General features: G+C 40.2%; 3 protein-coding genes across 3 annotated transcripts; all 3 read left to right on the forward strand.

Moving 5' to 3' along the window:
* The first annotated feature begins 304 nt into the window (after window positions 1-304).
* LOC146311576 (biotinidase-like) lies at window positions 305-4,949 on the forward strand. Its single transcript, XM_084741125.1, has 6 exons — window positions 305-591; window positions 1,828-1,977; window positions 2,808-2,953; window positions 3,695-3,872; window positions 3,959-4,540; window positions 4,617-4,949. The coding sequence occupies exons 1-6, from the start codon at window positions 355-357 to the stop codon at window positions 4,884-4,886; spliced, it is 1,563 nt and encodes a 520-aa protein (XP_084597251.1). The 5' UTR covers window positions 305-354; the 3' UTR covers window positions 4,887-4,949.
* A 1,999-nt stretch (window positions 4,950-6,948) lies between these two features.
* Window positions 6,949-13,609, forward strand: LOC146311577 (biotinidase-like). The gene is made up of 6 exons (XM_084741124.1): window positions 6,949-7,227; window positions 8,539-8,688; window positions 10,577-10,722; window positions 12,347-12,524; window positions 12,611-13,201; window positions 13,277-13,609. The coding sequence occupies exons 1-6, from the start codon at window positions 6,991-6,993 to the stop codon at window positions 13,544-13,546; spliced, it is 1,572 nt and encodes a 523-aa protein (XP_084597250.1). The 5' UTR covers window positions 6,949-6,990; the 3' UTR covers window positions 13,547-13,609.
* A 2,361-nt stretch (window positions 13,610-15,970) lies between these two features.
* On the forward strand, window positions 15,971-22,807 carry LOC146311578 (biotinidase-like). Its single transcript, XM_084741123.1, has 6 exons — window positions 15,971-16,245; window positions 18,341-18,490; window positions 20,588-20,733; window positions 21,452-21,629; window positions 21,708-22,295; window positions 22,373-22,807. Exons 1-6 carry the CDS (start codon window positions 16,009-16,011, stop codon window positions 22,643-22,645), a joined length of 1,572 nt encoding a protein of 523 aa, XP_084597249.1. The 5' UTR covers window positions 15,971-16,008; the 3' UTR covers window positions 22,646-22,807.
* The last annotated feature ends 766 nt before the right edge of the window (window positions 22,808-23,573 follow it).

A 23,573-nucleotide genomic window follows, 5' to 3' on the forward strand; every position in this document is an offset into this window, starting at 1 on the left:
TACGTTACCAAAAGTTCTTTGAACAACTTCCTTTTAACATGAATAATTAAAATGTAATGTGTAATGTAATTTTCTTCTTGTTAAAATGGATGTTGTGTCAAATAAAGTACTTTTCTTGAGCTGCAAGTTTGGACATACTGTAACATAAATGTCCCTGGTGTGGGATCAATAAACTTTATCTTATCTTTCAGGACCTGGCATTGAACACCAACTATTCGTGCCAGTTGTGCTAAAGAACATTTTAGATTATCCAACCCCGTTTAAACTAATCAGAGAAATCAGCTCAGCTCTGTTTACCTTTAGTTCAAGCTGGACTGGACTGTCAGCTTGTCAGTCCTTCTGTTCAAACCATTCATGTCTCACAGAGAAGAAACAATGTTTTCGTACGTTGCCGTTGTTAGTCTTTTTTTAACGTTGGCCGTTGCTGATACGGGGACTGTTGAGGGCCCCTCGTACATTGCTGCTGTGTATGAGCACAACTTAGTCCTGAACCCGAATCCTCGTGTCCCCATGTCCCGCTCCGATGCCTTGCAGTACATGCAGAAAAACTTGGATGTCTACAAGGAGCAGGCTGCCCAGGCCGCTCAGCAGGTATGGTCAGAACTCAAGAGAGTTACTGAAGTTTGGGATTTCAAAAAACTGCGGCTTATTGATTATACATAGAAATTTTGTGTATGCAGTAAAATTATCCTTCAAAATACTTTTATCACTTTTAAAACTTTAAAAATTGCTACTACTAACACTCCATTCCATTTTTGGTGAAAATTTATTCTTTCAGGATTTATTTATATGAAATGTATAATGTATGAAATGTTTTAGTCTGCTTAATCATTATTATAATTATTTTTTTAAATCTCTAAACTTGTCTTGTGCCAGAGAACAGCCTTGTCCCAGACAAGAATTCACAACCTCAAAGAATTTAAAAATGTGTTAAAATTTTGTAAAATTTAGAACTAACAATACCTGCCGATAACATATAAAATGTGCTATTACAATCATCTTTGTTTTAATTTATTTATTTTTATTTATTTATTGGGGGGGGTTTCTTTTTTACAGAAACAAGATTTGATCAGGCATAAAAGATTTAGCTATACCATAAGGACTGCTGTCTCACTCCTGGTTTAAAAACAGTGGGAAAACTGCTAAAGCACGGGTAAGCAAACAAACTGATTAAATAATTTTGCCACAGCCTTTCTAAATCAAAACAAAATGAGAATTACGGTTTGAAAATGTGTATTTTTATTAGCACTAAGAGAACTCATAACCACTGGTAGTAACTACTCACCATGTTGCAAAATGAAAAAATGTAACATTTTGTCACTCCATCATTTTCCTCCTGACAGAGTTGACATCTATCCTGATGGAGGAGACACAACTCAGTTCTCTTAAATAACTGAAGAATTTATTTGAAGTTAGTAGTTTTTAATACTTTGCAATTTAATAATAAAACAAAAAATCAAGTATTATAAATAAAAATAAGTCATTGCCCCTCAGTCAAAACACACCCCTGTAGATTTCATCAACCCCTTTAGTTGGCTGTCAACTCCATCATAGAGAACTTTTTCTTTGTTATATTTGTTAAATATAAGTTAATAAGCATTAATAAAATGAGTTGACACCAACAAAGAATTATCACAAAATCATGGTGCACCTAATGTTTGGTCTTTCTGTTATAAATGAGTTTGTTTGTCTGATGGAGTTGACAAAATTTATGTCTTTAACTGCAAATAATGCTTTGGGGAGACAAATGAATCGTGATTGCAGCAGAATAATGAAGTTTGCCTCCTGTGTCGTTTCTTTACTCTGTCCTTATCTTCCCTTAATCAGGGGGCCCAGATCCTGGTGTTTCCAGAGAATGGTCTTCAGGGTTTCAACTACAGCCGTTTGTCCATCGCCAGCTTCCTTGAAACTATTCCTGATCCCGAGGCGGAGAGCTGGAATCCCTGCACGGAGCCGGAGAGACACAACAACACTGAGGTGCAGAATTACAATACAATATTCATTTGTATTTATTAAGATAAAAAGAAAGAACGAAACAAGCATTGCAGTCACTTTTCTGTTGAAAGAAAAAAGACTGAATTTTCAGATGAATTTTCACACAGATCTTTATCGCTGTAGACTCCTTTGAGATGAACAGTATTAAATTCACCTCACGGAAATCAAAATCGGCTTAAGTGTACACTATTTAGAACATTTTCAGCACTTTAATTTGCCATCAGACAGCCTTTTCCTTTTTTAGGAGAATTTAAGAATGAAGAAGAGTATGAACAAGCAACCACCATTTTGTGCCCTACTTTCAAACACAGACTCCCAAAACTTTGGTAAAACTGTCAAACCAGGCAGTGCTGATCAAATATCTATCAAGATTCCATTTCTTTATTGCCTATTTCACAACTGAAATGGTGTCATAGCAATATTTTGGTGTACTGTTGAGCTGTAATATGAGAGAGACTGTAAGCAGGTGGCCACCATTTTGTGTTTTGCTTGAAAACAGAACAGAAACCGCTACGCCATGTTTCGCTGCCCTCATTGGTTGTAGGTCGTCTCTCATTGCTCTAGTTGTAGGTCTGTCCAATTACTTCCACTGCCATTTTGGTCTTCACTCATTGACAACCTTGCTCCTTGCACATTGAAAATGAAGTGAGAAGTGAGGACAGTTCCAGACTAATGAGACAAACTAATTGTGAATTAGTCTGACAATCCCAGTCTAGTGCACAGTCATACCTGATATTAACATAATACACTGAAACGTGTCTGTGAAACATCTGTGAAAATGAATCACATTTGAGCATGGTTGTGTTTCTCAGGTTCTCCAGCAGTTGAGTTGTATGGCCCGTCGTAACAACCTCTACCTGGTGGCCAACATGGGTGACCTGCAGCCCTGCCCAATGAAGACCGAGCAATCCTGTCCCCCTGATGGACACTGGCAGTTCAACACCAATGTGGTTTTCAGGTACAGTGTATACCTTCAACTGGAAGTAGTTTAGTCCAACAAGTAGGGATACCCAAATTGATCAGGAAAGCAGTGTGCACATATGCATGTGTGGAGCCGTGCAGTGGTGGAGAACTGGTATCAGTGTCAGTAAGTTGCTATCTTTGTGATATACATTCCTAAGGTTAATAAACAGTGACCTGTCATTTTTCCTTTTCTATATTGACTCAAATGTCCATAATAACTATCTGTTTGCTATCGTAGCATTACACTGTTAATGCAAGCTCAACATTTCTGTATCTGTTTCAAATTAAAAGCCATCTAAAATTTCAGTGGACAAAAGTCCTTCATTTCCAAATAGGGCTTTTATTGTGAACCATTTCCAGGAACATGTTGTGGGAAACTCGCTGACATGCACCCCGTTCTCATATATGGGCTCTTATATTCTATTCGGGAGCAGGTGAGTCACATCTGCCAACTGGTGGCAAAATGCGGTATTAGTGGTCCCATTTGGCTTAACATCAAACTGACCTACAATACTGCCATATCAGCAGCTATAACAAAATAAAAACAGATTGTACTGGATGTGTATTGGCCATTATGGCTCTTTGTTGCTTTTGATCATTTGGGTTGGCTAAGTTTAGGCATGAGGAGTGTGACTGGTTAAGGTTAGGGTAAGCCTGGAGTAGGGGTGGGTCATGTCTTCGCCACCCTGGGAAAAAAAAGTATTGCAAACTGTTCATAGTATCTTATTTTATACAGCTCAGATGGCCTGCTGGTGGCACGCTATCATAAACAAAACCTCTACCGTGAGGATTCCTTTGACACACCACCACAACCCGAGTTCATAACGTTTGATACACCTTTTGCTGGGAAGTTTGGCCTCATGATCTGCTTTGACACCCTGTTCCATGATCCCCCAATTGCCCTGGTGAAGAAGGTAGTTAAACAACCTCTCAGATTTTGTGCTCAAATGTTGGGTCTTCTTTTTTCCTAACATCCGCCTCTCTTTGAACCCCCTTTTAGGGTGTGCATCAGCTGGTCTTCCCCACAGCCTGGATGAACTCGCTCCCGCTACTGGACTCAGTCCAGTTCCAGTGGGCATTCAGCTTGGGTGCCAATGTCAGCCTGCTAGCGGCCAACCTTCGTTATGACCGACTAAACATGAGAGGAAGTGGTATTTACACGCCTTTTTCTGCCACCTACCACCATGCCCTGGAAGGAGACCCAGCAGAGGGCAGGCTGCTGGTGGCCAAGGTGCCTGTCTTGGACGCACTGTGGGAGGGGCACAGCAATGCCACAGACAAAGAGGAGTCCACATCAGCTCCAGCTACAGACTCTGGATCCTGTCACCAGAACTGTGTCGCTCTTCCTCTTGAAACTGCTTCTGCAGTTCTTCCCTCCACCGCCACCTTCATCTCAACCATGTCTCGCGACCCATTTACATTTGTCCTCTTGAATGAGACAGAGGGTGAAGTAAAGGTGTGCAATGGCACCTTCTGTTGTCACCTTCAGTACAGACGGTTACCACAGGCCGGCAGTAAAGAGCTTTACGCAGTGGGAGCATTTGCTGGGAAGCACAGAGGGTACTCAGACTACGCCATGCAGGTATGACTGAGAGGAATTTTTAAAATTTAAAACTGATTATGAGACTCTCATCACATTAACCACATCTGTTTTGCAGGTATGTGCACTGGTCAGATGTCCAGGGCCAGACTTCACTTCCTGTGGACAGGCAGTGGAAGAGGCTGAGTCTAAAATGGACTTCCTGTTGGAGGGGAACTTTGGAACCAAATACGTGTACCCATCAGTGTTAGGTAGTAAGATGATCGTGGAGAAGCCAGAACATCTGGAAGTAGCTGCAGACGGCAGAGTGAGCATGAAACACTCGAACATGACTGCTGGGCTGGTCACTGCCTCTCTGTATGGACGACTGTATCACTTGGACAGTTAATGAATTGCTTTAGAACTGATGTGTGTATTAGGAGAAAAATATCAAATACATTTTAAAACCAAAGTGCTGACCAAGACTGGTAATTACAATTTGGTGGTTGTATAATTGTCTCCTATGTCACATACAATACATATACACACTACAATAAATTTTTTTTCAAAAAAACATCTATTTGTTCATTATGTAATCTTGATCAACACAAGTGTTCATCCCTGCCTGAAAGTTGCTTGTTCCTAAAAGACTGTTTCATTTTAATTTATTCTATAGGAGTTTGTTAAAATCCAATGCTTAGAAATTGGCAAAAAAATACTTAAAATACTAACATAATAATAATAATAATAATAATAATAATAATAATAATAATAATAATAATAATATAATTTATATAGCTCTTTTCAAGCTTACACACAAAGTGCTTTCCATATTAAAAGATTTACAGAACCAGAATTTTAAAAAAACAGATCCACAAAATCCCCTACCAGTTAAATACAGTCAGGATCATAAAAGATCATATAAAAACATTTAAAAGAGCATTTACAGCAGATAAAACAAATATTATTAAATCCTTAAAACATTAAAACATTAAAGATAGTAGGCCATCCTATAGAAGTGAAATTCAAGAAGCCACTTGAAAGCTGCAGTGGAGTCTGCTGATTTCACATTTAGGAGAAGGTTGTTCCACAGCCGAGGAACCATAACTGAAAATGCACGGTCACCGTTAGTTTTAAGTCTGGTTTGAGGAACAGCCAAAAGGTTTTGATCAACTGATCTCAAGGGCCTGGCTGGAGTGTACAGAGTTAAATACTCCTTAAGCCCATGGATTCCCTTGTACATAATTAATAACATTTTAAAATGTATTCTAAAATTAACTGGCAACCAGTGCAGGGATGCTAAAATTGGGGTGATATGACAGGACTTTCTAGATTTTGTCAGTAATCTGGCTGCTGAGTTCTGGATGAGTTGAAGTTGCGAGACCAAGTGTGAGTTTAAACAGGCTACTTGTCGCAGTTACAGAAGATGTAACAAAGATGAATGAATGGCAGAGAAGAGCCGATTCTGTCTCGACTCATCTTTATGCACTGTGTAACTGGGCTTCTGGCTGGATCACGGCCTACTTTTTGGAAATCTCATGGTCTTGACAATATTGATGTTAAACACATGAGAAACACAGAGCAACTTTGTATTCTGGTCTTTTGGTTCCTGTGGATGTAGAAATTGGCATTTCTTCTATGATAGATTTTTGTCCATGAACCTTTGTACAGAATGACGTGAACAAAAGCTGTCACCCACACAAGGTTCAGACTTCTTATCTGGTTTGCATGTATTTGTAAATTTGTTTTATGGGTTCAGTGTCTGTTTTCACTGTAACCTTTGTCCTGTGATCCGATGCTTGGGCGATGCTTTACAGTAAACCATAGTGTGTTGCAGGGAAAGCCTAAAGGGACAGTTCACCTATGAAATCACGCAAGATCATGTTTTTCATGAGGTTCCTCTGGCACGATAATCTTAATATATCCTCTGGTGTGCCATTATTTTCACATCTTGTAGTGTGTGGTTGTTTGAGATTAGAGAGAAAAGAATCTGTTCAGTTTTTCCTCATATGTGGGGCAACCAGATTTTTTAAATCTGTTATGATTTTGAAACTGCTGTCTTGTTGTGTGAGCTTTAAGTGAAAATCTCATGAGCATAAGCAAACCATTAAACCTGCAGCATGCTTATACCAAGATCTGATAATGCTGGTAATTTGCTTAAAATCATTACACACTGTAGAGGCAAGCAGGAAAAACCCTACGTTACCACCAGTTCTTTGAACAACTTCCTTTTAACATGAATAATTAAATTGTAATGTGTAATGTAATTTTCTTCTTGTGAAAATGGATGTTGTGTCAAATAAAGGACTTTTCTTGAGCTGCAAGTTTGGACATACTGTAACATAAATGTCCCTGGTGTGGGATCAATAAACTTTATCTTATCTTTCAGGACCTGGTGTTGAACATTATCCAACCCCGTTTAAACCAATCAGAGAAATCAGCTCAGCTATGTTTACCTTTAGTTCAAGCTGGACTGGACTGTCAGCTTGTCAGTCCTTCTGTTCAAACCATTCATGTCTCACAGAGAAGAAACAATGTTTTCGTACGTTGCCGTTGTTAGTCTTTTTTTAACGTTGGCCGTTGCTGATACGGGGACTGTTGAGGGCCCCTCGTACATTGCTGCTGTGTATGAGCACAACTTAGTCCTGAACCCGAATCCTCGTGTCCCCATGTCCCGCTCCGATGCCTTGCAGTACATGCAGAAAAACCTTGATGTCTACAAGGAGCAGGCTGCCCGGGCCGCTCAGCAGGTATGGTCAGAACTCAAGAGAGTTACTAAAGTTTGTTTTTGCAGGCAAAAAGCTTTGGCTTATTGATTATAAATGATGAATATGTGTATGCAGTAAACATGAGAACTTGAAAAAAAAAGAATATTACTAATAACACACATTTTTGGTGAAAATTTATTCTTTAAGGATTGATATATGAAACCTATGTAATTTATAAAATGTTTAGTCTGCTTAATTCTTTTTCATTTCTAAACTTGCTCTGTATCAGAAAACACCCTTGTTCCAGAAAAGAATTCACAACCCAAGATTTAACCAGACATAAAAGGTTTAGTGCTGCTGTCTCACTGAACCATTTAACTGCTCATCCACTCGTAAGCAAACAGACTACTTGTTAAATAATATTACCATCAGATGTTTCTCAACCATGTCAACTCCACAGCCCTTCTAAATCAAAACAAAATAAGAATTACGGTTTGAAAACGTGTATTTTTATTAGCACTAAGAGAACTCATAACCACTGGTAGTAACTACTCACCATGTTGCAAAATGAAAAAGTGCAACATTTTGTCACTCCATCATTTTCCTCCTGACAGAGTTGACATCTATCCTGATGGAGGAGACACAACTCAGTTCTCTTAAATAACTGAAGAATGTATTTGAAATGACTTTGATTTGAGTACTTTGCAATTTAATAAAAGGAGGGGAAAAAAAGAAATTCAAGTATATAAATGAAAACAAGTCAGTGCCCTAGTTGCCCCCCCCCCCCCCGTCAAAACACCCCCCCGTAGATTTCGTCAGTGTCATTAGTTGGCTGTCAGCTCCAACACAGAGAACTTTTTCTTTGTTATATTCATTAACTATATCTTCATAAGCATTTCTAAAATGAGTTTATGCCAACAAAAACCAAATGTTTGATCTTTCTGTTATAAATGATTTTGATGCAAATAATGGCTTTAAAAAAAAAATTATTGGGAAGTTGGGCTATTAAAAGAGAGTAATTAATCCTTCAAAATATATTTTTCCACCATAATTGAAGAGTAAATATCAAACCCCTAGAAATATGGATTAGTTCAGTCTCTCAGGTGAAGCAAATAACTAAAGAGCAAACTCAGACTAATATTAAATGAAAAGGCCAATCTTTAAACTTATGATTGAAGGGTAGTTCATTGTAAATGTAAATGTCCCCATCTAACCCCAGACATCAGGAGTGGTTGCATTTCTCTGTATGGTCACATAAAGAAGTGCATTACAGAACTCATGACTGCAGCAGGAAAAAACGAAGTTTGCCTCCTGTGTCATTTCTTTACTCTGTCCTTATCTTCCCATAATCAGGGGGCCCAGATCCTGGTGTTTCCAGAAGACGGTATTTACGGTTTCAACTACAGCCGTTTGTCCATCGCCAGCTTCCTTGAAACTATTCCTGATCCCCAGGCGGAGAGCTGGAATCCCTGCATGGAGCCGGACAGACACAAAAACACTGAGGTGCAGAAGAAGAAGAGTTCATGTTTTTGTTTGCCCTGGCAGATACATCTGGCCATAAATCTATTCAGACAAAATCCCAACGGCTGAATACAGAATTAGATTTGGTGATCATTACATCAGATTGACGCCATTTAAACACAAAATCTTTCTCACACGTAGTCATAGTGTGGTTATTAATGTTACACTACAGTGTTTGCACTTTGATGTCTTTCCAGGATAAAACATGAGATGCTACTTTAGCTAAGTGAGTGCCCTATATAAGGTTCAGTGCTGAACTTTGGTATGGCACGTCTCATATCAGTTCTGCTGCCTTCAGGTGCTGTAAGGATTTCATAAACTGAAGGAGAAGCTCAAAAGCCCATATTACATTTCATCACTGCTCATGGTGCTCAAATTTTAATTTGAAGTCCAGTTGTCTGTTTCCATCTCTTGGCGTACTTTGTTGATCTTCATTGTACAAGTTTGATAATGGAACATGCAGTCACGTTTCTGTTTAAGACACATACAATATTTATTTATATTTATTAAGATTTAAAAAAAACATTGCAGTTGCTTTTCTGTTGACTGGTTTAAGAAAGAAAAACAACTGCAGATGAATTATGCTTCATACACAGATCTTTATCGCTCCAGACTCCTTTGAGACAAACTGTAATAAATTCACCTCGCAGAAATCAATATCAGTTTAAATGTACACTATATTTAAAACATTTTCACCACTTTTATTTGCCATCAGACAGCCTTTTCCATCAGGGAGCTGAAGCTGCCATCTGTGCTGTCCTCAACCACTCAGGCTCCTTTAAAAAACAGGTTTTTTAACTTGCAGGACACAGGAGTTGCTGGTGCACCGCTGCCTTGATCTGTGGCAAGCGAGCCCCAGAGCCCAGGGGTTCTGCTCGCGTCCATCCGATGCCCATGTTAATCAACTAGCCTGTTTTATTTTTCTCATGCTCTGTGAGCAAATCTTACATGTGAGCACACTAATACTCCACCATAAATTATAGAAATGATATATATGATAATGATATGATGAAATACGCCTTCTTTAATTTCCAACTCTTCATTTCTCTCTCTGGGTTTTTCTCTCCCACATGATGAAAAAAGGGTTAATCTGCCCATCTGCTGTATTTGTTAAAACAGTGTCTGCTGTTTGATGAGGAGAGCAGACAGGAAGTGAGGTGAGTTCAGCCAGACTGCAGCTAGCTCCAGAATTGACATGTCACAGCCAAACGGGCTGAAACACCAAAGTCAACACAGCGGTGGACCAGCAGCTCCCAGGTTCTGTGTTGTAAAATTACTGGTTTTATCAGATGACTCTGGTGGCTTGAGTTCTCCATTGAAAGACTGATATATTGATTTTTAAGCCTGTTCAGTTGTGTGCCCAGTACAACACCTCAGCTCACAAAACTCAGATTACTGAAGTTGAAGTGCTAATCAAATATAAATCAAGATTCTGTTAGTACATTGCCCATTTCTTGTGTCACATGTTTTCAGAAACATATTTTAGTATACCCTTTAGAACCTTTTAAAAAAGACTGAGGAATGAGGAGGAGCATGAACAAGTAGCTGCCATTTTGTGCCTCAGACTCCCAAAACTCAGATAATACTGTCAAACCAGGCACTGCTGATCAAATATCTATGGAGATTCTATTACTGCATTGTCTATTCCTCAACTCAGATGTTGTCAGTTATATTTTGGTGTTCTGCTGAACTGTAATATATGAGAGAAATTGTGACCAGGTGACCATTTTGGTCTTCACTCATTGACAACGCCTCTTGGACATTGAAAATGACGTGAGAAATTCCAGGCTAATGATATTAACCTTTCACTGACATGGTGTCTCTGTGAAACATCAGTGAAAATAAATGGTGTTTGTGTTGTGTTTCACAGGTTCTCCAGCAGTTGAGTTGTATGGCCCGTGATAACAAACTCTACCTGGTGGCCAACATGGGTGACCTACAACCCTGCCCACTAACGCCCACCTCCTCCTGCCCCCCTGATGGACACTGGCAGTTCAACACAAATGTGGTTTTCAGGTGTAGTGTATACCTTAAAATAGAAGTAGTTTGCACTGATCAGGCATAACATTATGACCACTGACAGGTGAAGTGAATAACACTGATTATCTCTTCATCATGGCACCTGTTGGTGGGTGGGATATATTAGGCAGCAAGTGAACATTTTGTCCTTAAAGTTGATGTGTTAGAAGCAGGGAAAATGGGCAAGCATAAGGATTTGAATGAGTTTGACAAGGGCAAAATTGTGATGGCTAGACGACTGGGTCAGAGCTCTTGTGTGGTGTTCCTGGTCTGCAGTGGTCAGTATCTATCAAAAGTGTTCCAAGGAAGGAACAGTGGTGAACCGGTGACAGGGTCATGGGCAGCCAAGGCTCACTGATGCACGTGGGGAGCGAAGGCTGGTCCATGTGGTCTGATCCAACAGATGAGCTACTGTTGCTCAAATTGCTGAAGAAGTTAATGCTGGTTCTGATAGAAAGGTGTCAGCATACACAGTGCATCACAGTTTGTTGCGTATGGGGCTGCATAGCTGCAGACCAGTCAGGGTGTCCATGCTGACCCCTGTGCACCGCTGAAAGCACCAACAATGGGCACGTGAGCATCAGAACTAGACCACGGAGCAATGGAAGAAGGTGGTCTGGTCTGATGAATCACGTTTCCTTTTACATCACATGGATGGCCGGGTGTGTGTGCGTCGCTTACCTGGGGAACACATGGCACCAGGATGCACTATGGGAAGAAGGGAAGCCAGCGGAAGCAGTGTGATGCTTTGAGAAATGTTCTGCTGGGAAACCTTGGGTCCATGTGGATGTTACTTTGACACGTACCACCTACCTAAGCATTGTTGCAGACCATGTACACCCTTTCATGGAAACAATATTCCCTGATGGCTGTGGTCTCTTTCAACAGGATAATGCACCGTGCCACAAAGCAAAAATGGTTCAGGAATGGTTTGAGTAGCACAACAACGATTTTGAGGTGTTGACTTGGCCTCCAATTCCCCAGATCTCAATCCAATCAAGCATCTGTGGGATGTGCTGGACAAAGAAGTCCGATCCATGGAGGCCACACCTTACAACTTACAGGAATGTAAGGATCTGCTGCTAACATCTTGGTGCCAGATACCACAGCACACCTTCAGGGCTCCATGCCTCGATGGGTCAGGGCTGTTTTTGCAGCAAAAGGGGGACCAACACAATATTAGGCAGGTGGTCATAATGTTAGGCCTGATCAGTGTAGCTGAAGTCTAACAGCTAGGGATACCCAGATCAATCGGGAAAGCAATGTGCACATGCATGTGTGGAGGTGTGCAGTGGTGGAGAATTGATGTCTTCACAGTTAGCTAGCAAACTTTGTGTCTAACGAGGTTACTGGATTACACTGTTAATGTAAACTCAACACTTCTGTATATGTTTCAAATTAAAAGCCCTCTAGCCTTCATGTTTCCAGGAATATGTTGTGGGAAACTCACTGAAATACACTGTATTCTCACAAATGGGCTCTTATGTTTCATTCGAGAGCAGGTGGGTCACCTGTGACATTGAGTATTTAAAATCTGGTATTACTGGTCCACCTTGGCTTAACATCAAATTGACCGACAATACTGCTATATCAGTTGTTCACAGTATCTTATTTTATACAGCTCAGATGGCCTGCTGGTGGCACGCTATCATAAACAAAACCTCTTCTATGAGCATTCCTTTGACACACCATCACAACCCGAGATCATAACGTTTGATACACCTTTTGCTGGGAAGTTTGGCCTCATGATCTGCTTTGACATCCTGTTCCATGATCCCACAATTGCCCTGGTGAAGAAGGTAGTAAAACAACCTCTCAGATTTTGTGCTCAAATGTTGGGTCTTCTTTTTTCCTAACATCCGCCTCTCTTTGAACCCCCTTTTAGGGTGTGCATCAGCTGATCTTCCCCACAGCCTGGATGAACACGCTCCCGCTACTGGACTCAGTCCAGTTCCAGTGGGCATTCAGCTTGGGTGCCAATGTTACCCTGCTAGCGGCCAACCTTCGTTATGACCGACTAAACATGAGAGGAAGTGGTATTTACACTCCTTTTTCTGCCACCTACCACCATGCCCTGGAAGGAGACCCAGCAGAGGGCAGGCTGCTGGTGGCCAGGGTGCCTGTCTTGGACCCACTGTGGGAGGGGCACAGCAATGCCACAGACAAAGAGGAAGTTGAGTCCACATCAGCATCAGCTACAGACTCTGGATCCTGTCACCAAGAGAGCTGTGTTGGTCTTCCTCTTGAAACTGCTTCTGCAGTTCTTCCCTCCTCTGACACCTTCATCTCATCCATGTTTTACGACCCATTTACATTTGTCCTCTTGAATGAGACAGAGGGTGAAGTAAAGGTGTGCAATGGCACCTTCTGCTGTCACCTTCAGTACAGACGGTTACCACAGGCCGGCAGTAAAGAGCTTTACGCAGTGGGAGCATTTGCTGGGAAGCACACTGTGGACGGAGTCTACGCCGTGCAGGTATGAATGAAAACAATTTTTAAAATTTAAAAAGATTATGAGACTCTCATCACATTAACCACATCTGTTTTGCAGGTATGTGCACTGGTCAGATGTCCAGGGCCAGACTTCACTTCCTGTGGACAGGTAGTGGAAGAGGCTGAGTCTAAAATGGACTTCCTGTTGGAGGGGAACTTTGGAACCAAACATGTGTTCCCATCAGTGTTAGGTAGTAAGATGATCGTGGAGAAGCCAGAACATCTGGAAGTAGCTGCAGACGGCAGAGTGAGCATGAAACACTCGAACATGACTGCTGGGCTGGTCACTGCCTCTCTGTATGGACGACTGTATCACTTGGACAGTTAATGAATTGCTTTAGAACTGATGTGTGTATTAGGAGAAAAATATCAAATACATTTTAAAACCAAAGTGCTGACCAAGACTGGTAATTACAATTTGGTGGTTGTATAATTGTCTCATATGTCATATATACACTGCAATAAAATAAATTAAAAAAAAACATCTGTTTGTTCATTATGTAATCTTGATCAACACAAATGTTCATCCTTGCCTGAAAGTTGTTTGTTCCTGCAAACATTTAAAAGAGCATTTACAGCAGATAAAACAAATATTATTAAATCCTTAAAACATTTAAACATTGAAAATAGTAGGCCATCCTACAGAAGTGAAATTTAAGAAGCCACTTGAAAGCTGTAGTGGAGTGGAGTGGAGCCAAAAGGTTTTGATCAACTGATCTCAAGGGCCTGGCTGGAGTGTACAGAGTTAAATACTCCTTAAGCCCATGGATTTCCTTGTACATAATTAATAACATTTTAAAATGTATTCTAAAATTAACTGGCAACCAGTGCAGGGATGCTAAAATTGGGGTGATATGACAGGACTTTCTAGATTTTGTCAGTAATCTGGCTGCTGAGTTCTGGATGAGTTGAAGTTGCGTGACCAAGTATGACTCTAAACAGGCTACTTGTCGCAGTTACAGAAGATGTAACAAAGATGAATGAATGGCAGAGAAGAGCCGATTCTGTCTCGACTCATCTTTATGCACTGTGTAACTGGGCTTCTGGCTGGATCACGGCCTACTTTTTGGAAATCTCATGGTCTTGACAATATTGATGTTAAACACATGAGAAACACAGAGCAACTTTGTATTCTGGTCTTTTGGTTCCTGTGGGTGTAGAAATTGGCATTTCTTCTATGATAGATTTTTGTCCATGAACCTTTGTACAGAATGACGTGAACAAAAGCTGTCACCCACACAAGGTTCAGACTTCTTATCTGGTTTGCATGTATACAGTGTATATATATAAATTTGTTTTATGGGTTCAGTGTCTGTTTTCACTGTAACCTTTGTCCTGTGATCCGATGCTTGGGCGATGCTTTACAGTAAACCATAGTGTGTTGCAGGGAAAGCCTAAAGGGACAGTTCACCCAAAATCAAAAATACAATATTTTTCTCTTGGCCTGTAGTGTGATTTATCCATCTAGATTTTTTTGGTAACATGTTTTGGTGATATCAGCTGTAGAGCTGTATGCCTTCTCTCTAACATAATGCGACTAAATGGCACTCAGCTTGTGGAGCTCAAACAGCTAAAAACATACATGTCAACATATCAAAACCAGAGTCTCTTTCAAGAAATCATGACTCGATTACTCAAGATAATCCACAGATATTGTTGTGAGCAGTTTCATAAGAATAAGAATTTCTTTCTTTTCTACTAAATTCTAAAGAAGTTCTGGCTCTGGACTTTGCTGCAGAAAGGAAGTAGTTCCTACATGAACCTGATTACAACAAGGCTTGTGGATTATCTGATTTGGTTGGTACAGATGTCATAAACAGGTGTTGCCATTCAATGGTAAACTTTATATCCCTTGATGTTAATGTTAGCTTACATGCTACTGTTGACCGTTGATACTGAAACTCTTTAAAGTATCAACTCCACTTCTTGATGAAAAGTAGGCAGCTTGTGTTGACCGCGTCTCTGCAAACTATTTTCTCATCCAGACTTAACTTTTGCTTTTATTATTTCTCTCTGCAAAACATTATTACAGCAAGTTGTTCTGTCTCCACTGTGTACATCCACTTGTTTCCACATAAAATCATACGAGATCACGTTCCCCATGAAATCACGCAAGATCATGTTTTTCATGAGGTTCCTCTGGCACGATAATCTTAATATATCCTGTGGTGTGCCATTATTTTCATATCTTGTAGTGTGTGGTTGTTTGAGATTAGAGAGAAAAGAATCTGTTCAGTTTTTCCTCATATGTGGGGCAACCAGATTTTTTAAATCTGTTATGATTTTGAAACTGCTGTCTTGTTGTGTGAGCTTTAAGTGAAAATCTCATGAGCATAAGCAAACCATTAAACCTGCAGCATGCTTATACCAAGATCTGATAATGCTGGTAATTTGCTTAAAAACGTTACACACTGTAGAGGAAAGCAGGAAAAACCCTACGTTACCACCAGTTCTTTGAACAACTTCCTTTTAACATGAATAATTAAATTGTAATGTGTAATGTAATTTTCTTCTTGTTAAAATGGATGTTGTGTCAAATAAAGTACTTTTCTTGAGCTGCAAGTTTGGACATACTGTAACATAAATGTCCCTGGTGTGGGATCAATAAACTTTATCTTATCTTTCAGGACCTGGCATTGAACACCAACTATTCGTGCCAGTTGTGCTAAAGAACATTTTAGATTATCCAACCCCGTTTAAACCAATCAGAGAAATCAGCTCAGCTCTGTTTACCTTTACTTAAAGCTGGACTGGACTGTCACCTTGTCAGTCCTTCTGTTCAAACCATTCATGTCTCACAGAGAAGAAACAATGTTTTCGTACGTTGCCGTTGTTAGTCTTTTTTTAACGTTGGCCGTTGCTGATACGGGGACTGTTGAGGGCCCCTCGTACATTGCTGCTGTGTATGAGCACAACTTAGTCCTGAACCCGAATCCTCGTGTCCCCATGTCCCGCTCCGATGCCTTGCAGTACATGCAGAAAAACCTTGATGTCTACAAGGAGCAGGCTGCCCAGGCCGCTCAGCAGGTATGGTCAGAACTCAAGAGAGTTACTAAAGTTTGTTTTTGCAGGCAAAAAGCTTTGGCTTATTGATTATAGATGATAAATATGTGTATGCAGTAAACATATCCTTCAAAATTATTTCATCATTTATTCTTGAGAACTTGAAAAAAAAAAGAATATTTCTAATAACACACATTTCTGGTGAAAATGTATTCTTTAAGGATTGATATATGAAACCAATGTAATTTATAAAATGTTTTAGTCTGCTTTAATTCTTTTTAATTTCTAAACTTGCTCTGTATCAGAAAACACACTTGTTCCAGAAAAGAATTCACAACCTCAAAGAATTTGAAAACATGTTAAAAGCCTCCAAAATTTAAAACTAAGCACCTACTAATAATGTAGCTATAAAAATGTGCTATTATAATCATCTTTGTTTGAATTTCTAATCTAATAATAATAATAATAATAATAATAATATATTTTAGTTTATATAGCACCTTTCATACAAAGCATGCAGCTTCACATAATAGAGACTAGGATAGAATAGGAGTAAAAAGCACAAATATATACATACATACAGTAAACATTAAGCAAGAATAGCACAATTTAAAGAGGATTAAAAATAATATATATATATGCATATATATATATATATATATATATATATATATATATATATATATATATATATATATATATATATATATATACACACACACACACACACACACACACATACACACATATACAACACATACATACAAACATACACATAATAATGATAATACTAAAGATAGTATAAAATGACAATTTAGAAAAAGCCATCGGGCATGGAGTAAAAAAGAGGAACTAACTAACTTAGCCTTTCTACTATTTTCAAACTACTGTGAAGGCTCTGTTGAAAAGATGTGTCTTTAAGTGCCGTTTGAACATCTCCGCAGAGCCTGCTTCTCTGATGTGTTTGGGTGGGCTGTTCCACAGTTTGGGAGAATAGCTGAAAAAAGCTGCATCTCCAATTTTCTTTTTGTTATAGTTTTGGGTGTCTAAAAAACCAGCAGTGGAGGACCTGAGAGGTCTTGATGGAACATAGAACAGCAGAGAGACTCTAATGTAGGATGGTCCTAGGCCATTGAGAGCTTTGTATGCAAGCAGGGACACTTAAAAATCAATTCTGGTGGACAAAGGTAGCCAGTGCAATGTGGCTAGAACTGGAGTGATATGTTCTCTGTTCTTTGTTTTGGAATGGCCGTACCTTGGCAATGTTTCTGAGGTGGAAAAATGCCACCTTGGTCAGTTTATTTATGTGGGGGGTAAAACTTAGTTCAGAGTCTAAGATAACCCCCAGACTCGTTACTTCTGCTTTTACCCAGGAGGAGAAATGGCCAGTTTTTTTCAGCAAGTCCTTCCGTTTTGATAAGGGGCCGACTAATAGAATTTCTGTCTTGTCTTAATTTAGTATCATTATTATATTTTGAAAATTAAAAAAATGTTTTTACAAAAACAAGATTTAACCAGACATAAAAGGTTTAGTGCTGCTGTCTCACTGAACCATTTAACTGCTCATCCACTCGTAAGCAAACAGACTATTTGTTAAATAATATTACCATCAGATGTTTCTCAACCATGTCAACTCCACAGCCCTTCTAAATCAAAACAAAATAAGAATTAGGGTTTGAAAACGTGTATTTTTATTAGCACTAAGAGAACTCATAACCACTGACACCACAATGTTGCAAAATGAAAAAGTGCAACATTTTGTCACTCCATCATTTTCCTCCTGACAGAGTTGACATCTATCCTGATGGAGGAGACACAACTCAGTTCTCTTAAATAACTGAAGAATGTATTTGAAATGACTTTGATTTGAGTACTTTCCAATTTAATAAAAGGAGGAAAAAAAAGAAATTCAAGTATATAAATGAAAATAAGTCTGTGCCCTGGTGGACTAATATTAAATGAAGAGGCCAATCTTTAAACTTGTGATTGAAGGGTAGTTAATTGTAAATGTAAATGTATTTCTCTGTATGGTCACATAAAGAAGTGCATTACAGAACTCATGACTGCAGTTTGCCTCCTGTGTCATTTCTTTACTCTGTCCTTATCTTCCCATAATCAGGGGGCCCAGATCCTGGTGTTTCCAGAAGACGGTATTTTCGGTTTCAACTACAGCCGTTTGTCCATCGCCAGCTTCCTTGAAACTATTCCTGATCCCCAGGCGGAGAGCTGGAATCCCTGCATGGAGCCGGACAGACACAAAAACACTGAGGTGCAGAAGAAGAAGAGTTCATGTTTTTGTTTGCCCTGGCAGATACATCTGGCCATAAATCTATTCAGACAAAATCCCAACGGCTGAATACAGAATTAGATTTGGTGATCATTACATCAGATTGACGCCATTTAAACACAAAATCTTTCACCTCACACGTAGTCATAGTGTGGTTATTAATGTTACACTACAGTGTTTGCACTTTGATGTCTTTCCAGGATAAAACATGAGACGCTACTTTAGAGTGCCCTATATAAGGTTCAGTGCTGAACTTTAGTATGGCACGTCTCATATCAGTTCTGCTGCCTTCAGGTGCTGTAAGGATTTCATAAACTGAAGGAGAAGCTCAAAAGCCCATATTACATTTCATCACTGCTCATGGTGCTCAAATTTTAATTTGAAGTCCAGTTGTCTGTTTCCATCTCTTGGCGTACTTTGTTGATCTTCATTGTACAAGTTTGATAATGGAACATGCAGTCACGTTTCTGTTTAAGACACATACAATATTTATTTATATTTATTAAGATTTAAAAAAACATTGCAGTTGCTTTTCTGTTGACTGGTTTAAGAAAGAAAAACAACTGCAGATGAATTATGCTTCATACACAGATCTTTATCGCTCCAGACTCCTTTGAGACAAACTGTAATAAATTCACCTCGCAGAAATCAATATCAGTTTAAATGTACACTATATTTAAAACATTTTCACCACTTTTATTTGCCATCAGACAGCCTTTTCCATCAGGGAGCTGAAGCTGCCATCTGTGCTGTCCTCAACCACTCAGGCTCCTTTAAAAAACAGGTTTTTTAACTTGCAGGACACAGGAGTTGCTGGTGCACCGCTGCCTTGATCTGTGGCAAGCGAGCCCCAGAGCCCAGGGGTTCTGCTCGCGTCCATCCGATGCCCATGTTAATCAACTAGCCTGTTTTATTTTTCTCATGCTCTGTGAGCAAATCTTACATGTGAGCACACTAATACTCCACCATAAATTATAGAAATGATATATATGATAATGATATGATGAAATACACCTTCCTTAATTTCCAACTCTTCATTTCTCTCTCTGGGTTTTTCTCTCCCACATGATGAAAAAAGGGTTAATCTGCCCATCTGCTGTATTTGTTAAAACAGTGTCTGCTGTTTGATGAGGAGAGCAGACAGGAAGTGAGGTGAGTTCAGCCAGACTGCAGCTAGCTCCAGAATTGACATGTCACAGCCAAACGGGCTGAAACACCAAAGTCAACACAGCGGTGGACCAGCAGCTCCCAGGTTCTGTGTTGTAAAATTACTGGTTTTATCAGATGACTCTGGTGGCTTGAGTTCTCCATTGAAAGACTGATATATTGATTTTTAAGCCTGTTCAGTTGTGTGCCCAGTACAACACCTCAGCTCACAAAACTCAGATTACTGAAGTTGAAGTGCTAATCAAATATAAATCAAGATTCTGTTACTACATTGCCCATTTCTTGCGTCACATGTTTTCAGAAACATATTTTAGTATACCCTTTAGAACAGGCATGTCCAAACTGTTCCATAAAGGGCCGAGTGGCTGCAGGTTTTTGTTCCAACCAGTCTAGAGCACACCTGATTCGACTAATCAGCTGTTTGAAGACTGAAATCAGGTGATTAAATGAGTCGAGCCTGGTGTGCTCCGGCTTGGAAGGAATGAAAACCTGCAGCCACATGGCCCTTTATGGAACAGTTTGGACATGCCTGCTTTAGAACCTTTTAAAAAAGACTGAGGAATGAGGAGGAGCATGAACAAGTAGCTGCCATTTTGTGCCTCAGACTCCCAAAACTCAGATAATACTGTCAAACCAGGCACTGCTGATCAACTATCTATGGAGATTCTATTACTGCATTGTCTATTCCTCAACTCAGATGTTGTCAGAGTTATATTTTGGTGTTCTGCAGAACTGTAATATATGAGAGAGATTGTGACCAGGTGGCCATTTTGGTCTTCACTCATTGACAACGCCTCTTGGACATTGAAAATGACATGAGAAATTCCAGGCTAATGATATTAACCTTTCACTGACATGGTGTCTCTGTGAAACATCAGTGAAAATAAATGGTGTTTGTGTTGTGTTTCACAGGTTCTCCAGCAGTTGAGTTGTATGGCCCGTGATAACAAACTCTACCTGGTGGCCAACATGGGTGACCTACAACCCTGCCCACTAACGCCCACCTCCTCCTGCCCCCCTGATGGACACTGGCAGTTCAACACAAATGTGGTTTTCAGGTGTAGTGTATACCTTAAAATAGAAGTAGTTTACACTGATCAGGCATAACATTATGACCACTGACAGGTGAAGTGAATAACACTGATTATCTCTTCATCATGGCACCTGTTGGTGGGTGGGATATATTAGGCAGCAAGTGAACATTTTGTCCTTAAAGTTGATGTGTTAGAAGCAGGGAAAATGGGCAAGCATAAGGATTTGAATGAGTTTGACAAGGGCCAAATTGTGATGGCTAGACGACTGGGTCAGAGCTCTTGTGTGGTGTTCCTGGTCTGCAGTGGTCAGTATCTATCAAAAGTGTTCCAAGGAAGGAACAGTGGTGAACCGGTGACAGGGTCATGGGCAGCCAAGGCTCACTGATGCACGTGGGGAGCGAAGGCTGGTCCATGTGGTCTGATCCAACAGATGAGCTACTGTTGCTCAAATTGCTGAAGAAGTTAATGCTGGTTCTGATAGAAAGGTGTCAGCATACACAGTGCATCACAGTTTGTTGCGTATGGGGCTGAATAGCTGCAGACCAGTCAGGGTGTCCATGCTGACCCCTGTGCACCGCTGAAAGCACCAACAATGGGCACGTGAGCATCAGAACTAGACCACGGAGCAATGGAAGAAGGTGGTCTGGTCTGATGAATCACGTTTCCTTTTACATCACATGAATGATCAAATTGACCGACAATACCGCTATATCAGTTGTTCACAGTATCTTATTTTATACAGCTCAGATGGCCTGCTGGTGGCACGCTATCATAAACAAAACCTCTTCCATGAGGATTCCTTTGACACACCATCACAACCTGAGATCATAACGTTTGATACACCTTTTGCTGGGAAGTTTGGCCTCGTGATCTGCTTTGACATCCTGTTCCATAATCCTCCAGTTGCCCTGGTGAAGAAGGTAATAAAACAGCCCCGCAGATTCTAGTGTTTGGTCTTCTTTTTTCCTAACATCTGTTTCTATTTGGACTCCTTTTAGGGTGTGCGTCAGGTGGTCTACCCCACAGCCTGGTTTAACACGCTCCCGCTACTGGACGCAGTCCAGTTCCAGCGGGCATTCAGCTTGGGTGCCAATGTTACCCTGCTAGCGGCCAACCTTCGTTATGACCAAGTAAACATGAGAGGAAGTGGTATTTACACCCCTTTTTCTGCCACCTACCACCATGCCCTGGAAGGAGACCCAGCAGAGGGCAGGCTGCTGGTGGCCAAGGTGCCTGTCTTGGACCCACTGTGGGAGGGGCACAGCAATGCCACAGACGAAGAGGGAGTTGAGTCCACATCAGCATCAGCTACAGATTTTGGATCCTGTCACCAGAACTGTGTTGATCTTCCTCTTGAAACTGCTTCTGCAGTTCTTCCCTCCTCTGACACCTTCATCTCATACATGATTCACGACCCATTTACATTTGTCCTCTTGAATGAGACAGAGGGTGAAGTAAAGGTGTGCAATGGCACCTTCTGTTGTCACCTTCAGTACAGATGGTTACCACAGGCCGGCAGTAAAGAGCTTTACGCAGTGGGAGCATTTGCTGGGAAGCACACTGTGGACGGAGTCTTCGCTATGCAGGTATCAATGAAAACAATTTTTAAAATTTAAAACTCCTTCATGAGAGTTTTGTCACATTAATCACATCTGTTTTGCAGGCGTGTGCACTGGTCAGATGTCCAGGGCCAGACTTCACTTCCTGTGGACAGGCAGTGGAAGAGGCTGAGTCTAAAATGGACTTCCTGTTGGAGGGGAACTTTGGAACCAAATACGTGTACCCATCAGTGTTAGGTAGTAAGATGATCGTGGAGACGCCAGAACATCTGGAAGTAGCTGCAGATGGCAGAGTGAGCATGAAACACTCGAACATGACTGCTGGGCTGGTCACTGCCTCTCTGTATGGACGACTGTATCACTTGGACAATGAATGAATTGCTTTAGAACTGATGTGTGTATTAGGAGAAAAATATCAAATACATTTTAAAAATTAATATTGGAAACAAAAATTCTGACCAAGACTTGTAATGACAATGCAGTGGCTGTATAATTGTCTCCTGTTATATACACACTACAATAAAAAAAATTGTTTTAAATTGTTCATTATTTAATCTTTTTAAACAAAACTGCAAACAGCATCTGTTGTATAAAATGTAAAACAGAAATACACATGTAAGGTATAGCTTTAACTTTGTGTTTTTCTGCTCTACATAACCTCAGAGCATTAGCATGTCTAGCTAACTAACATTAGCTTACTAGCTGCAGTAACAGGATATGATGTGGTGCATAATCAATGTGGGCTGATGACAACACACCTCCCTCTGGTTTGCTTTCTTAGATCTAAGCCAGGTTAACTTAGCTCTTATCCCACCTCTCTTCCTAAGGCGATTGCAGTCCAGCTGGGTGACCACTTCAAGGTGTGCTGCTCTAATTTATTCCCTGTGCTTCCTTTTCTCACATTAATGAGTGTATTTCTGTCGTATACTCTATACATATGTTGAATTCTGCCGTTCTACCAGTGTTTTCTGGGATGTAGCTCTGGCCTCAGTCTTTAAGCATTAACATTATAAACCTTAATTAACTTTACATATATAAGATCCTTTTACAGATGCCTTGCATTAACAAGTGTCAGATCACAAAAGTCAGCTAGAGAGAGATTTCTCAACTGAATCTAGGAGTTTAAGCATTAGCCTACATTAGCCAGCTACACTTATGAAATCTCCTCATGAGAGTCGGACATTCTAGCCGACAAAATCCATGGTCGTCAGCTAGAAATGAGAATTTGCTTTTATGAGTTCCTCTGTACAGTTGAAGGCCTCGCATTTCAACAACTGTTCCTAATTGCTATATCATTTATCACTG

Source organism: Lutjanus erythropterus, chromosome 17, assembly GCF_056507025.1.
Source record: "Lutjanus erythropterus isolate fLutEry1 chromosome 17, fLutEry1.hap2, whole genome shotgun sequence".
Lineage (NCBI taxonomy): Eukaryota > Metazoa > Chordata > Actinopteri > Lutjaniformes > Lutjanidae > Lutjanus > Lutjanus erythropterus.